At 41.3% G+C, this 16,263-nt stretch overlaps 1 protein-coding gene across 1 annotated transcript in view; it reads right to left on the reverse strand.

Moving 5' to 3' along the window:
- The window catches only part of UTRN (utrophin), a 365,154-nt gene that overhangs the window by 34,685 nt on the left and 314,206 nt on the right, over positions 1–16,263 (reverse strand). The window contains exons 60-61 of the mRNA XM_044451088.1: positions 2,054–2,115; positions 1,022–1,096 (exon numbers count right to left, since the gene is read on the reverse strand). Of these exons, the coding sequence (XP_044307023.1) occupies positions 1,022–1,096; positions 2,054–2,115 (137 nt within the window). The remainder of the gene's footprint in view (positions 1–1,021; positions 1,097–2,053; positions 2,116–16,263) is intronic.

Here is a 16,263-nt window from a genome sequence, read left to right on the forward strand (position 1 = left end):
ATTAGAGCATTACAAACAAACACAAAAGCCTATCTTTAAATTAATGGGGATTTTTTCCCCTGCTGAGCTAAGGGATATCAAATCAAAACCCTAGATTTGGTGCAGGTATCGTCAAAGCCACAACCCCTGACAACAAGTAGACAGAATCTCAGGCCAGAAGCAAAATGTAGCCCCTTTAGGATGCTCCCTGCTCTTGCTCCCTTCCCTTGGTCCCAGCCCTTTTCCCAGCTTTTGTGCACCCTCCCCCTCCAAAAGGTTGTGTTACAGTTCCTAAGGGCTTAATTATGGGCAGTATAAGCTTTTCCAGTTAAAATACGCTGACATTTTTTGAGCCTCACATCTTTTGCTTTTGGCATCCTACAATTCTGTAATGCCTCAAAAAAAAAAAAAAAAATCTCCAAAAGTCCTTGGGATGAAAGAAGTTCAACTTCCCTTCCTTAGATAATGTGAATAGCACTACTGCAAAAATTAGAAGGGAAAATCTCTAGGTATGGTAAATCAAAGCACCTTAGAAGTTTGTGCTTTCCACTAGTGCAAGCATTGGCTGAATATGCTTCTACTTCCCCACCCCTGTTAGCATGGGAGTGATTAACTTTTGCTTACACAGGGAGGGTTTTAAAAAAGAAAAGAAAAATATGCAAGAGCATTTACACATACATCCCACTACCAGAAGTTAGAAATGGCACAGCCAACCATAGTGTGCTCTACGAAGAAATACTCGCTTCAGCAAATTGCAATGATCCTTCTCATTGCTATTCTGCAGCATAGCTTGTATAGCACATGGACACCCTACACTTTATTTCAGGAAGAAAGATGTCACTGTACGAACTTGCCCTCTCTTCCATTAACTGCATTAATTTATAGCAACTTAAGTGACTGTGATCATGATTTGGTGTACAACTGAGCAATCGAGTAAGCAGGAATCTGTTTCTAATACTTGTTCCTTTAGGGTGGATTCACTTTGCCCTCTCATCCTAATCTCTGCGCAGAGAAAATAATGAACTTTGAAATGTAAACTTACAACACAGTGCCTTTTGTAGTCTCCGAATCTTGATGGCTGTCCGGTAAGCAGAAAAACGCACATTGTTCAGATCAGCTAAAAGAATGGCAGGGGGCGAACACGTTAGAATATTCTAAGGAAGGATCAGGTATTACTCTTAAGTAAGGGAATATCTGCAGCTGAATCTCTTTTAAATAAATAAAATGAAGACCAAATAAAAGGGAAAACAAATGTACTAATCCAGAAGAAATCAAGAGACAATGTTCAGTGACAGTTCCCATTCAAAAGGGTACAAGATGTGACAGTGCTTAAGAAACATTTTACAGGTTTTACTTCTAATATCATAGCCAAAATTACTTGGATGGAATCACACAAATGATATCTGCCCATGCCTGGTCCCCATATGTTTTATGTAGCAAAATATGCAAAATAACCTTGTTTCCTTGGCTCATGGCACATTTCCAGTTGTACACAACTAAAAAACAAACCAACCCTGAGCATGAATTAAAAATGTCTTCCTACTTGTCGCCTTTCAGGCATTCTTCAGGCATGTGACAGAGCATAACTGTGAGAAACTGGAAGAATGTCAAAAGACAACCCTCAGTGTTTCTGGCATTCAGGGGATCATTTAAATTCCTTTTCACAATATAGCTCCTACTCTTTATTGCAAATGTGCTAGCTAAAACATATCCCAATCTTTAGAAAGGCATCAAGAATATTTAATTCAAAATGTTATACTTGATTGAGTGGGGAGCTATGCTGTCATGTCCACATTTATGAATATGGAAGAAAGAGAGCCACTACACACAAGAACCCTGCTAAAAGGGTAAATCATATCATAGCATCCTTTTCATTAAAAGTGTTGGAATGCATCTGTGCAATTAACAGACAGAACCTGGCATATCACTAGGCCTGTAGAGTACTATCATCTTCCTAAAAGTAATTTTATGAACATAAAAACTGCAGGGAGAGTACACAGGCATGAAACATTTTCATTGGTCTACCAGTAACATTCTTTGCCAATTAATTTTCATTAAGGAGAAATCATCTTACCTAATGACTGGAAGAGTTCAGTCATTTTAGGGTGATCCCAGCAGGTTGTTTGAGTCTGGTGACTATAAAAAAAAGAATGGTGCATATTAGTTTTAGCCATCAAAAGGAAAAAAATAAATATTTGGAGATAGCTATAAGTCTGACAAAAACTTTAAAAACTCCTTAGCTTTCATTAATACAGAATCACCAGGATTCAAGAAACCATAAAATTAATGTTCTACAGAATGAGCTTTGGATCCTGCCGCTATGTCCAACAGGTCAAAAGGCAAATTTCCTTTTGAAACTTGGGGAGTCCCAAAAGCATTGACATGGAATAAGGGTCTGTTGATTCAGGAACAGGCACAAAATCCTGAGCACATTTAGATGTGTTCTTGGTCATATCTATATTTATAAAGCCATTCATTCATTCATTCATTCATTCATTCATTTAAGCTTTTCTATCCCGTCCCCTACAGAACGTCGGGATGGCTTACAATAAATAAGTAGAATAAAACAAACCCCACAGCATCCAACCATTCATATACTAAAACCCCAGCTAAAATCACTTAAACGTTAAAATAGTGGGAAAATAAAAAAGGTTTTGTCTGATGCTGAAAAGAATCGGCACCAGGCAAACCTCTCTGGGGAGTGTATTCCATAGTCAGGGCACCACCACATTTAAAAATGTAGCATGTAGATTTACTGCTGTAACCACATGTCCCAACAAGTATCAAAATCCAAACATACACACAAAATGCAACCAATACCAAGTAGATAAAAACAATGATTACCCCACAATATAAGAATAATACAAAAAAAACCACACACAGTCTAAAATACAATTTGGCCAAATATTTAACTAGATTAGTAAATAAAATATGTATCTTCTGTATTGCATTCTGTTCCATATTATTTTAGGCTGGCATTTATCACGTCCATCCTATAGCTAGCAAATGAAGCATACATTCTGTATAGAGTTTACCATTCCTGGCTACTTCTAAAATCAAAATCTGAGCCCACATCAAGCATGCCATGTGCTGAAATTCCAGCAGTACAGCATTCCTGCCCCTACTCAGACTCTGCTCCACTGGGATGCTGGACTCTGTTATGATTCCTGGGTATAAAAGATTCTCCTGATATTTTTGAAGTACTCAAGCATCTTTATTGTGCACCAAATTTCAGTTTATGGAGAAGGAACACAAACATTTGAGAGTTAATCTGTGAAGTCCAAGTGGCAAGAAGCCAGCCAGCTGGCCACCCAGCCCCCCCCCTCTCTCTCTCTCACACACACACAGAGAGAGAGAGAGAGAGAGAGAGAGAGAGAGAGAGAGAGAGAGAGAGAGAATACTCAGAACTAATTTAAGTTAGCAATCCTGTGGCTTCTAAATAGCCATAGAATTGTTTGGATTCCCAGCTTTGAAGTTGGAAAAAGTTGACACTCAGCCCTTGTATCCCCTTCCTTCCTCTCATTCCTCTACTTTGGAGAAGGAGTTTAGTGGACATTCCATAGAGCAACAGGAGAAGACTGGTGCTGACAAGATACAGTGGATCCTGGCATCATCTCAGCCTCCTTCTCTCCCCCTCCAAAGTGCTGCAGTTCAACAGCCAAAATCATCTGTCCAAAATTGGTGCAAGGGTCGTGGAGGTGATCTTCATCTTCACATTCCTATCATTCTTCATAGGGCATCCCCATAGGATTGGGCCATAAAAGTTACATTCTGTATTAAAGGAGAGCTTTTACTTACTATTCTTAGCATAAATTGCAATTCAAAGGTATTGTTATACATATTAACCTTAATAGTTAACAATGTACTCAAAGTTCAAAATGACCTTTAACTCACTCATGCTAAAGCTCATAGAATAATTACTTTAATGTATTGCTACATTTACCCTCTAAAGAGCATTCCAATGCAATGAATATTACAATTTTACCCACCATTTAACCCATCAAGCTCTTGTGCATCCAGCCATACAAATAAGATGAAATTTGGCCTCCTCACGGATTTCAAATCTATTGCTGTCCATTTGTCATTTTATGTTTCCATATATTATTGGTCTATAAGATTATTCATTCCAGAAACTTTCTAGTAAATACGTTTCTATCAGATTAACTAGAAAATTAATTTCACTAGATTTGTTTTATTAAAAACTCCCAAATGCCCACTGTGATTTATTATTATTAAATGGTCCTATATATTAGCAAATTAGGTGATATTTAATGAGGCAGTAAACTATATTCTCTCATTTTACTTAAACATGAATCTGCTCTAATGAGACTCTACACTCACTCTAAAAAAAGTAATTCATAAAGTCAGTGGGCAAAATCAACTAGGACATTTTCTTGTGTGAGCCTCACTGAAATAACAACCAGAGTTGAGCGAGTCCAGCTTACTTCAATATGTCCTTTATTAGAAAATCTCAGTTCAAAGTGGCTTAAAATTAATTTTATTTGAAATCTACAGATTTTATATGTTTGGACAATATTTCCTTACACTGCATGACCTTGCATGTGATTAGGAACAAATTTATGCAAAGCATTTATGGAAAAGTTTGCTGCCTGTTTGAATTTCCTTTATGCAGCCAAATTAACCATGGCTAGTAACAAATGATAAGCACTTGATATAGAATATACACCTATTTGAATATATTTCTTAATCACTGTTTAATTTGGGGCCTGCACTTCCAATGGAAATGGTTCTTAAACCAGACAACCATAAATAAAACAATAATACAGAATGAAAAACAAAATATATATTAAGACAATCATAAAAACAAATAAATTAAAACCACAAGTAAAACAAAATGCTTTGTATTTTAAAGTTATATACTGAAATATTGTACAGCTATGTGCACAAAGAGAGCTTGTTTTCAAACTTAAAACAGTTTGACAGGATTCAGGATTTCTCTACCATTAATCTAAGGACTGCTCACATGTAACAGTAAGCCACTGCAAACAAGCTATGCTGAGAGATGAATGGGTTTACCATGTAGCTGGCCACACACAGGATCGGCAGCACCAGAGGATCCTAGAAGCCCATGATAAATGTGTTCTCCCAGGTTTCGATGAGACAACAACCCATCATGGTTGTGATAAGAATCCCATGGGTTGTCATGGTGGCTTGCCCCTCAAAATTAAGTCAGTATTCAGAAAAGGTCTGTGTTCAATCAAAATGACCCTAGTCACCCTCCATGGCTAGCTATGAATGATGGGTTCTCATGATGAGTGAAAACATGCAACATAAATGCTTGTATTTTCAAAGCTCCAAAAATGGAGGTAGATATTCACTTGTGCCATAGAGTGAAGGCAAATCTATACTGTTCATAACTGATTTTAAAATTTAAAAAATTCATCTAATTTCCTTGATTTAATAACAACATTCTTTAAATAATTGATAAAATTTTAATCATTGTAAATATATTTATACAGAGTGACCAGTTTAAAAGATGTGAATTATACTAGGTATAAAAGAGACAGTTTCAGTCAAAAACAGAAATATGTTAGTCCAACTTAAAAACTAAACCAGAAACAATCAGGAACAAATCCAAAACACAACAGATTAGCAATCAGCACTTGTAGTCCCTTCTCCAATGAAGCTGCATTAATAAACATCACCACTTGTTTCAATATCACTTCCTTAATCTTCCTCCTTAAATAATTTCTTAATTTGAAATATTTGAAATCTTTAATTTTTGAAAATGATAAAAGGTCATAAACTGAATGTGCTATTTGGTATCCATTTGCTGGCTTGTGCGGAATATTATATGATACACATGCATGTCACGTGAGCATCGTTCATAATGTGTTAAAAGAAGAGTAGTCACGAATTCAGTCCTACACACTTATCTGGGAGTTAAGTTGGTTACAATCAGTGGGATTTACCTCTAAGTAGACATGCACAGAATTGCACTTTAAATTCAACAAAAAGGGAACAAATGGTTATTCTTTCATCTGACATGGCATAATAAATAACTTCTACACTGATTGAGTTCTATGACATGATTTCTTCATAAACACGGAGAATAATATGGTTGTTCATTCAGTGAAAATAAAAAGTTACTAGCACTTTAATGTTTCAGAACAGAAAACCTGCTTATATTACACCCAGTTCCAGATATAAAAATCTTTCCGAACTATGGCTGAATCACTTTTATTAGATCATAATTCTTGACATTATAGAACAGGTAGTTCAGTGTCTTCTTTCCCTTGCACAGTTCCACTGAAGGAATCCAATGAATTCATTAAAATACTGATGTATTGAACTATATCCTGAGCCAGTGTGGTATTGTATCCAAGCTCATTTGATCCCCATATTAAACTTACAAAATGCATTTTAAAAGCAAAGGAGGATTAATATTTCACTTTTGAAAAGCAACAAGCAGCCCTCCACATCACCTAGAAATCTGTTCCAGAAATGCTTCTCAGATTTGGAGGCCACCTGGGAAACTGCAGGGCTAAAGGGCAATCACTGCCCTTCAGGTTCTGCAGACAGACCTGCTTCCCTCAGAGGAAAGACAGTGTTGGAACCATTCCAGATATGCAATTACATCAGTGTAATTGGTAAAGCAGGTTTCTTTTTCCCTCTTCTTTAAATAGGTTAGGTTATAATTCAAAAAAGCAAGCAATAATGTATCAGGATTATATGCAATGAAGATATACTTTAATGCAGAGATTGGCAAAAGGAAGATCTCCAGATCATTTGGACTTCAACTCCAAGAAGCCCCTACCAGCATGACTAGCCATCTAGAATGCAAACTAGCAAGTCCAAAACATCTGGAAATCTACTTTCTGTCCTACCAAGTTGCAATGTATTCTAAGGAATCCGATTTGTCTGAAAACCACTCCAATTAAATTGTCTGAAGGATTATAAGGATTCCCAGTGTGGATTCTTTCATGGTTTCCGATCCATTACCTCACTTCTACATGTCCTTTCAACTCAACATTTTCCGAAGCTAATCATAGTAAACAAGCAACACTATTTATGTTCATTGCTATATAAATATAAATCACTGTGTCAGTGAATGAGTGTTTTTACTCTAGGGTGCTCATTTGGACTCCCCATTACTGAGAAGGCTCCCCTTCATTCTGCTGAAGCTCCTACTAAGCACATACACATGGACTCAGGGAAGCATAACACCAACCCCTTTACTGCAGGAGTATTGATGGGAAATAAAGCACCACAAGGGAGTTTTATGAGCTTGCTTATGTCGCCAAAGACACTGAATGGTTAAGCTAGTTTCAGTGTCCTGAAGCAGTCAAATTAAAAAAGGCACGGCTAGGTACAGCTAAAATCTTTATTTGAAGAGCTGCCAAAAGATGCATGACTCTGTGTCAATTCTTGAGATTTCTAGATTCTAAATTTAACTTAACACAATTACATGTTTGCCTTCTTGTGCACTATCGTCTAATGTGTTCTTTTCTAAAAGAGTGAACAGGAAAAGAAAGAAAGAACAAACTAATGGAGGGACAGATGGATGGACAGACAGACAGACTGGCAATGCAGGCTAAACAGAAGAATTTGGTGAACACAGCAACACAACTTTTTATATCCTGAATATGGATGTGAAAGCTGGACAATGAAGAAAGCTGTCAGGGGAAAAAAGGATGCATTTGAAACATGGTGCTGGAGGAGAGCTTTGCAAATACCTTAGACTGACAGAAAGTGTATCTATCCTTGGAATCGGAAAAAAATGAAATGGAGGCTGCTATACTTCTGGCACATCATGAGAAGGCTGAACTCACTAGAGAAGACACTAATCCTAAGGAAATTCAAAGGCAGAAGAGGAAGGGAAAATCAAATGTAAGATGTATGATTCCATCATGAAGCTACAGCCTAGAGTTTATGAGCACAACTGTGAAGGACATGACATTTCGGAGAGCATTCATTCACAGGGTTGTCATAAGTCAGAGTTGACTTGATAGCACGTAACAACAATACCTATTTTAAAAGGTTCACATATTGCAATTGGGCAAGTTTTAAAATGGCAGGGAAGGGGTTCATTATGGAATCACCATAAGGTTTAAGTGAAAGATCTATCTCCTATTAATATTAATCTAATGATGTCAGGTCTGAAGTTGCTATGGAAAAAGGATGATACTACCAAGAAACTCTAACCAGAGTGGATTAGCAATGTGCATGTCCTTGATTTCAAATGCCTTGGGCCACAGAGGCATCCAGCCATATACAAGAGACATTTTTATATATTCAGCCACACACATAAAATGAAATCATATCCTAATTCCTGTAACAAAAGTGACTATGCTGCACTGCAATTTAGTGGTATAAACATAAATGTAAAGGAAGGGAAAGAAGAAAATTGAGAAATCAGCTAGCCTGCATTTCAGATGTTGTTAAGAAATAGTGTCGAGGGACAGACTTGGAAGAAAAAAAACTAACATGCATGAGCCCAACAGGCACAACTGTTGATTTGATCCTTTTCATCAAGAGCAGCTCTCGGCATTTTTTGACATGGCCATTTACAGGCTAAGATTATCTGTAGATATTTCAGATTGCAGAGTCACTGAATTATGTGTTTGGTATCTCAGCTATATGGCAATTTATACATTTTGAACATTCCTGATATTGGATTTTCCAAGCCATGATCAGCATTTCCTCAAGTTAATATATTTTTTTCTTAAGCAGCACACCTTAAATGAAACTGGAGATCCACAAATCCTGGCAGCAAATATAGACTTGGGCACTGTCTGATTTTTATGACTCCCAAAGATAATGGGCAACAGCTAAGAACAGGGCTGGCATTAAGGGTTGGCTTGACTGGGCACCAATCAAGCTGCTCTAGCCCAGACAAAAAATACCAGGAGTTGCCCTTCCTTTTTTCCACTGCAACTTGCCCCTTGCTCTGGCCTAGACAAGTAAACTTATGGGGGCAGTGATGAGGTGCAAAAGCTAGCAGCAATGGTGCTAGAAAGCTAAAGCTCCTGAGAGATGGACCCCATGAAGTGTGTCTTGCCCAAGGGCCTCCAGCATGTGGGACTGGCACTTCCAGGGGTCAGTGGGCATGGTGCTGCTGCCCTGTACAGTTTTGCCTTGCCATCATTGCTACAGATCCTTCCTGCTGGTGTTTGCATTTTTCCCCTTTGCCCTTTACCCAACATTAAGTATTCAAAATGCAAAGTTAATATAAAAAAGAACGTGATCAAACTTCACTTTCCTGGAACAGGATGCCATGCCCTCATCTTTGGCCAAGTAACCAAACTCTTTACAGTTACATTACCCAACCTCTACCATGGTTGCAATGTGGAATAAGTTAAAATCTTATACCGCTTTCCCTTGTATCTCAGGAGCTCCTTTTCCACAGATTGTAAAAATTGTCAGTAAAAGAGCAAAATATAAAAACTATAAATCCTCCAACAACTGCAAGGAGAGGAAGCTCTACACATTGCAAGGCAAGTTGCCACCTGGAGTTGTGATTGCCACTGCTGCCTTGCTGAGAGCAAACACCACGCCTGTTGGCCCGTCACCACTGTTGCAACCACGGACACCGCTGCCACAGATGCTGCATTTTCTACCCACCCTGTCACAGCTGGGCACTGGGGACTCCTGCCTGACACTGTCTGGTGAGAACAGGTAACTGGGGAGAGGGGTGCTACATCACACCCACTGGAGGAGGTAGGGCTTCCCACCTTGTGGGGCCTTTCAGGTGCACATCAGCCAGGGCAGCCTGCACTGTGCCTGTTGGCCTGTCATTGGTGCTGCCATGGATACTCTCTTTGCCACCCTCCCACCCACCTGCAGACTCCCTTCCTCCTGATGCCATGTGGGGGCCTCCAACCGCTGCTGCCTGCTCCAGCACCTGAACACTGCTGCTGCTGTTCAGGACAGGGTTCATGTCCACACCACCCTCCTGCACCCCTCAACTTCATGAGCTGGGGCGGGACGGTAGCAGTAACCAGGGGCCGGGATGGAGGAAGTGGAGCGAGCGAGCAAGCAATGGCACCTGTGCCACAGAGCAGGGCTTCCATCTCAGCTGGGCCCCTTGGGAGGCCACCATCAGCAGCTGTCTGCTCCAGTGCCTGAACATTGCTGCTACTGCTTGTGACTTCGTATGCACCACTCAACATTGTGAACTAGGGCCAGGCAATGGCAGCTGCCAGGGATGGAGGAGAAGAAAAGAGCATGCAAGAGACGTCACCGATGCCATGGGGGCAAGGCTTCCATCTTGGTCAGGCCTCTTAGGGGGCATTCCTGGAGCTGCTCACTCCGGCATCTGAGCACAGAAGGAAGAGGTCACCAAGGGCAGTCCATCACCCACATGGACTGCACCACTTCCATGGCAGCTTCTGGGCTCCCTCCAGCTGCTGCTGACCACCTGCACTCCCGAAGATACCTTTCCCATCAGTGAGAGGGGCTGAGGAGGAGGAGGAGGAGGAACACTCTGCTGACTGGGGAAATGGCTTATGCTAGTGGGCACCCTTTTGCAATAGGGTGTGACTCACATTTCAACAACCCATGGTTCAACAACAAATTCATACACAAGCCTTGAGTGTGGGTTCTTGTTTCCCCTTCCCTAAAGGCATGACCACTGAGGTGGCAACACACACACGTCTCTTTCATTTCCTCACTTGCGCAGGGGCAATGTGCCCCAGCTGCTGATTACGGCTCATTATTCTTTCTTTGCATCTTCCCTTGTTGTCCTGTGAATTGGATCAGTCACTCTTTCTCAACCTAACCTACCTTTCAGTGTTGTTTTGAAAATAAAACCGAATGGCAACCATGTACTTGCCCTGGGCAACTTGGAGGAAGGGTGGGACCAAAATGTAGTAAATAAGGAAATAAATATAGTATGTCTTTGTGAAATAAACACCCTTGAAGGATGAGAATAGGGAATGCTGCTTGCTACTTGTCATAAAAACTGTTGAACTGCAACAGATGGAATCCCAGTTCAACAGTTATTGGAAAAAAGGTAATAAGAAACCAAGCAAAATTGGCTTTGGGGTACCATTGCCCTGACATCAGAATTAGGTAGCAGAAAAAAAAGGTCAAACAATGTCTATTTCAGAGAGAAAGGGCAAAGGATTTTAACCAGATAATCAGGCACTAGAGTCAGAGATGAAGTGGGAAGCAGGAAGAAACTGCGTTTGGTAATCACGCAGGACAAGTGTCAGATGTTACCATCTCATTCCTTGACCTCATAATGTGACAGACCACGGAACAGGTTTGTAACATTCCAAATTCAGGTATAATCATTCAACATCCTGAAGTATTCGAGGGTGTCCTTCAATGAGGTTCACAGTCTTGCAGAAATGTATAAAAGTAAATAAAAAATTTAAAATGCCACTAAAGCATAACACTAGAACTGAAGAATGCCAAGGCATGCCATGAATATGTACTTTATTTAAGCCTTGATTCAGGCCTGATTATAGCTGGATGGTTAAAAATGCTTTCTAAATCATATTGCAATGTGATTGTCTTAGAGAAAAATGATTAAATTTCTTTCAGGCTTAATTTTTCCATTTTCTGTTGGAAGCCAAATATAACTTTTGTCTAGGTAGAGAACCATTATAAATAACAGGATTCAAAAAGCTCGTTATAATCCACATATATTTACAATACAACCTATGAAAATGCATTCAATTTTAACATTTACTTAGAGAAATCAATTTTTTACTCTGGTAACGATTTGTTATCATGTCTATTACAAATGGCAGTACATCAGTGAATTCTTTGTGGCTCCACACACACAACCTTCCCATCTCTGCATATTAGTCTAAATCCCATGAGCCCATTTTTCATTAAAAACTTTTTAACTTTCCTTCAAAGCATCTACATTTGACAGATGAAAAACTAGCTTCTCTTTGCTCAGCCACCACCTCTTTACACTGCCCACTTATGTCTACTGTACCCAATGAAACATTCAAATGACAGAAGTATGCAAGCTATTACTGTGTACACGAAGGAAAGCTTAATAAATGAAGGAAAGTTAGATTTAGAAAATCGTTTAAAGGCATATCACAACAGCATGTTTTCAACATATTGGCTCCATTTGCCTTAGGAATAACATTGATATTTTGATGGTAACTAGGCTCCATATCCCTCCCTTTTCATCACATCCTGAGGGTATGCCAGGAAAGCCCAAATAATGAGACAAAATTAATTATGCCATGCCAATTCACGCAAGTTCCAATCTGCAGATGCTTATATTACTTTAACTTTAGTCTGCTTCTACTGTTTCGTATATCAATATTTGTGGTATCTATGGCATAGTAATATTTTGCACATACATACATACCTAACTATGTCCAAGGTCATCTAAGCTATCATTTCCCATGTTCTGGCCAATTGCAGGGGGTGTAGCATGCTTTTAATAGGTCAAAATGCTATGGTGGTCCAAAGCCAGGTTTATGACATAATTTACAGCGATGGACAAATTTGCTCAGGGCACTGGATCTTACAAAGGCGCCAGGCCCTGACAGGTCACATCTGGGAGTACTTTGGGAGTTGGCGGGAGTTCTCTCGCACCTGTTGTCTTTCACTTTTGAGGCCTTGTGGAGAACAGGTGAGAATCCAGATGACTGGAGGGTGGGATCAGTGGTCCCAATTTTCAAAAAGTGTAGTAAAGGAATTACAGACTCGTTAGCCTTACGTCCATTGTAGGAAAGACAATGTAAAAGCTCATAATAGAGAGATGTAGTAACCCTAGATAGGGAAGGGAGGTTGGTGGCCACGCAAAATCAGGTCAGACAAACTTTGTGGAATTCTGTGACAAGGTTTCGAGATGGCTACATGGAGGTGACGCAGTGGATGTGGTTTACCTGGATTTTAGCAAGGTCTTTGACAAAGTGCCACATGATATCCTGGTTGAGAAATTGAGGATTTTTGGGATGGACCAATGCACTGTCCAATGGATTAGGACATGGGTCCTCAAACTACGGCCTGCCATGCCCATTTATCCGGCCCATCTTAGAGGTTTTGGACTCACTCGGAGAAAACAAGCTCCAAGTGAGTTCAAAAGCTCTGAGCCGGCACAGGCATTCTTTAAAACTGAGCAGAGAGAGCACTGGCGCATGTGCCGGCTCCCCCCCCGCCCCATGCATGCATTTACAGAGTGGGAATACAGAGCAGGAAACAGAAGAGAGGTGGGCGACAGAGAGAGACAAAGACAAAGCAAGTAAACAAGGATTGAAGGTAATAAAAATACCTTTTCCAAATCTGTTTTTAATTTTGTGAGCTCTGGGGCAGCCAGGCCACGTGGCCTTCTCTGAGGGAGCAAGCCACCACTGCCTCGCACCTCCAGGCCTGCTGCCCCTCCTCACAGAAGGCCCTTAGGGCAGAGGTTGCCCCTTCTAACCTCAGCCCGCCTTGCTCTGCACCCCATTCATGACTCTCACCCGCTGTTCCCTTGATTTGACCCAGCAAGGTGACCCCTTTCCCGAGCCAGGCTTTATCATGGATGGCCCTGGGGCGGTTTCTCTCCCACCAGCAGCGCAGGGCCAGGGCTGGCACGCAGCAGGCGCCTTGCATGGGCCGGCTTGTCAGTCGCAAGACACAGCAGTGGGCAGGCAAGGGAGGTGGGTGGATGCGCAACCTGCTCCCGTGACTGCCCTCCAAGGCTGGTGCTCCGCCGGCTTGGGGCAAGGAAAGGAGGGCCTGGTGCTGCCAGGACTTCGTGCCACTTGCCTGCCACTTGCAGAGACACCGCCCACCTGCCCGCGACTCTCTGCCTGCATTTAGGTGGGTTTGCGGTTTCGTGTGCCAGTCACCTCTGGGGCGGAGCCACGCCGGGGGTGAAGTGGCCAGTGCTGCCTGAAGAAAACGACCCAGGGGCGGGTATGGGGGCGATTGATATGCTGGGGGTTGCTCACTCTGCGTCCACAAATCCTGCCAGGTTGGGGAGAAATCCAAGGGTGGACAGGCTGGGGCGGAGCAGCTTACTTGGAGAAAGCCACGGGGCAGCAAACTTACTCGAAGAAAGCCATGGGGTTCCCGCCCCTCCTCAGTGGCCTTCTTCGAGCAAGCGATCGAACATTTTTTAATTTTTAATTACATTTTAAATGTTAATTCATTTTAAAATTTATTTTAATTTAAATTCATTTTAAATTCATTTTAATTTAATTAATTTTTAATGCGTAGTTCGGCCCCCCAAGTCTGAGGGACAGTGAACTGGCCCCCTGTTGAAAAAGTTTGAGGACCCCTAGATTAGGGCATGGTTGACAAACCAAAAGCAGAGAGTAACTGTTAGTGGGGAATCATCAGGATGGCAGCCAGTGACAAGCAGGGTCTCCCAGGGCTCTGTCCTGGGACCGATTCTGTTCAATCTTTTCATCAATGACCTGGAAGAAGGGGTGACTAGCCTGCTGATCAAATTTGCAGATGATACTAAAACAGGGGCAGTGGCCACGACTGAGGAGCAGGTACTCCAGATCCAGAAGGATCTGAACAGACTATGGAAGTGGGCAGGGGACAACAGGATGGCGTTCAATGTGGTTAAGTGCAAGGTTTGCACTTGGGGCATAGGAATGGATGTCATAAGTACAGGTTAAGGGACAAGTGGCTGGAAAGCAGCACTTGTGAAAGGAATCTCACAGTTCTGGTCTACTGCAGGCTAAACATGAGTCAGTCGTGTGATACGGTGGTCACGAGGGAGAATGCCACCCTTGGTTGCATAGCCACAAGCATGGCGTCTAGATTCAGAGAGGTATTACTACCACTATATATGACTCTGGTGTGCCCGCAACTGGCATACTGTGTCCAGTTCAGGCTTCACATTACAAATAGGATATAGCCAAGTTAGAATCGGTGAAGCATAGGGCCACATGGATGGTGGCTGGGTTGCAGGGAAAGCTGTATGAGGCAAGACTGAGGAAGCTGGGTCTTCTCAGCCTGGAGGAAACTCCGAGGGGATCTGTTGGTGACATATAAGTATGTGAGGGGGTGTCACACAAAGGTGGGTAGAGACCTGTTTTCCCCTGTAGAGGAGGGCAGGACGCATTCCAATGGCGCAAAGCTCAGGGAACCAAGGTTCAATTTGGATGCCAGGAAGTACTTCCTGACAGTTAGGACCCGAAGGGTATGGAATGTGCTTCCACGGGAGGTTGCTGAAGCCCCATCAGTGCAGGTGTTCAAGGATAGGCCGGACATGCACATGGTAGGCATGTCATGAGCAAACCCAGCTAGAGCCGGGGGTCAGACTAAATGACCCAGGAGACCCCTTCTGACTCCCTCTGTTTTTGTGTTTCTATGTTACTCTCATTATCTCCCACATTCAGATTTTTTCAGTCTCCAGTTCTTTCTCTAAAATATGAAACCTCTTGCAAATAATGGTAAATTCTTATGAAAATGCAACACAATTCTTACCCAACTGTACCAGCCAAATTCAATAGATGAACTATTCCCAGCAGGGAGCAGACTGTGACTTAGCTGCCTACCATATAGCTATTAAAGAAAAAAGCAAAATAAAGGTTGCACACAGAATCAGCACAGTACTAAGAAAAAACATTCAAAGCTCTGGACATGGATGGACACATCTGTCAGTTTCATTCATTTTTTGCCTAATGTATAAATTTTTAATATCTTTAAATCTTGTGAGAGAAGCTAATCATCCATCCAGGGAAAACCATGAATTTGTTCAATTCTTTTCAGTACTAAAATGAAACAAAATTTTCACCTACCCCTATTTTTAGTGTTATTGTTGGTTGAGTTGCACTCAACAAAGAGTACATGGGTACAATAAGTTTCATGGGTACAATAAGTTTGGTACCAGGGATCCTTACCTTCATTTTGGTGTAGAGTATGTCCAGATTGGGTCACTACTTTAATTGCTGTGGCAGTTTTCCTGAAAGAAGACTAAGAAGATCTGAAGGGTGACCTTGGAAATGACCTTCAAGGCCACTTTTAGGGTAGCACCTTCTGATACCTTTGTCACCCTATGTACAATATGTGTGCAGGGGTGCCTATTTTTAACACACCAACATTAGCAACTCATTTTCTAAACTCTTTTCTGAATTTTGGTTGACCAGCCCTAGCACCCAGAATAAACTAAGTTTTTTTGTAGTTGAAGAGTTGGGTCAAAAATTAATGCCAACTCATGCAAACTGAACATGGGTGGATACTAACCAGCATGAGGTTTAGTTCAAACATGACTGGTTTCCAATCCAAATTTTAGACTGATTCATATGGGCAAGAGTAACAAAAAGGTTTAAGTAAAATAATGTCATGCATATTTGCACTGCAAATGGGGAATTTACATTTTCATTATAGCATCCAACATAAGAA

Source organism: Varanus komodoensis, unplaced genomic scaffold, assembly GCF_004798865.1.
Source record: "Varanus komodoensis strain SLA01 unplaced genomic scaffold, ASM479886v1 scaffold1, whole genome shotgun sequence".
In the NCBI taxonomy this organism is placed as follows: Eukaryota; Metazoa; Chordata; class Lepidosauria; order Squamata; family Varanidae; genus Varanus; species Varanus komodoensis.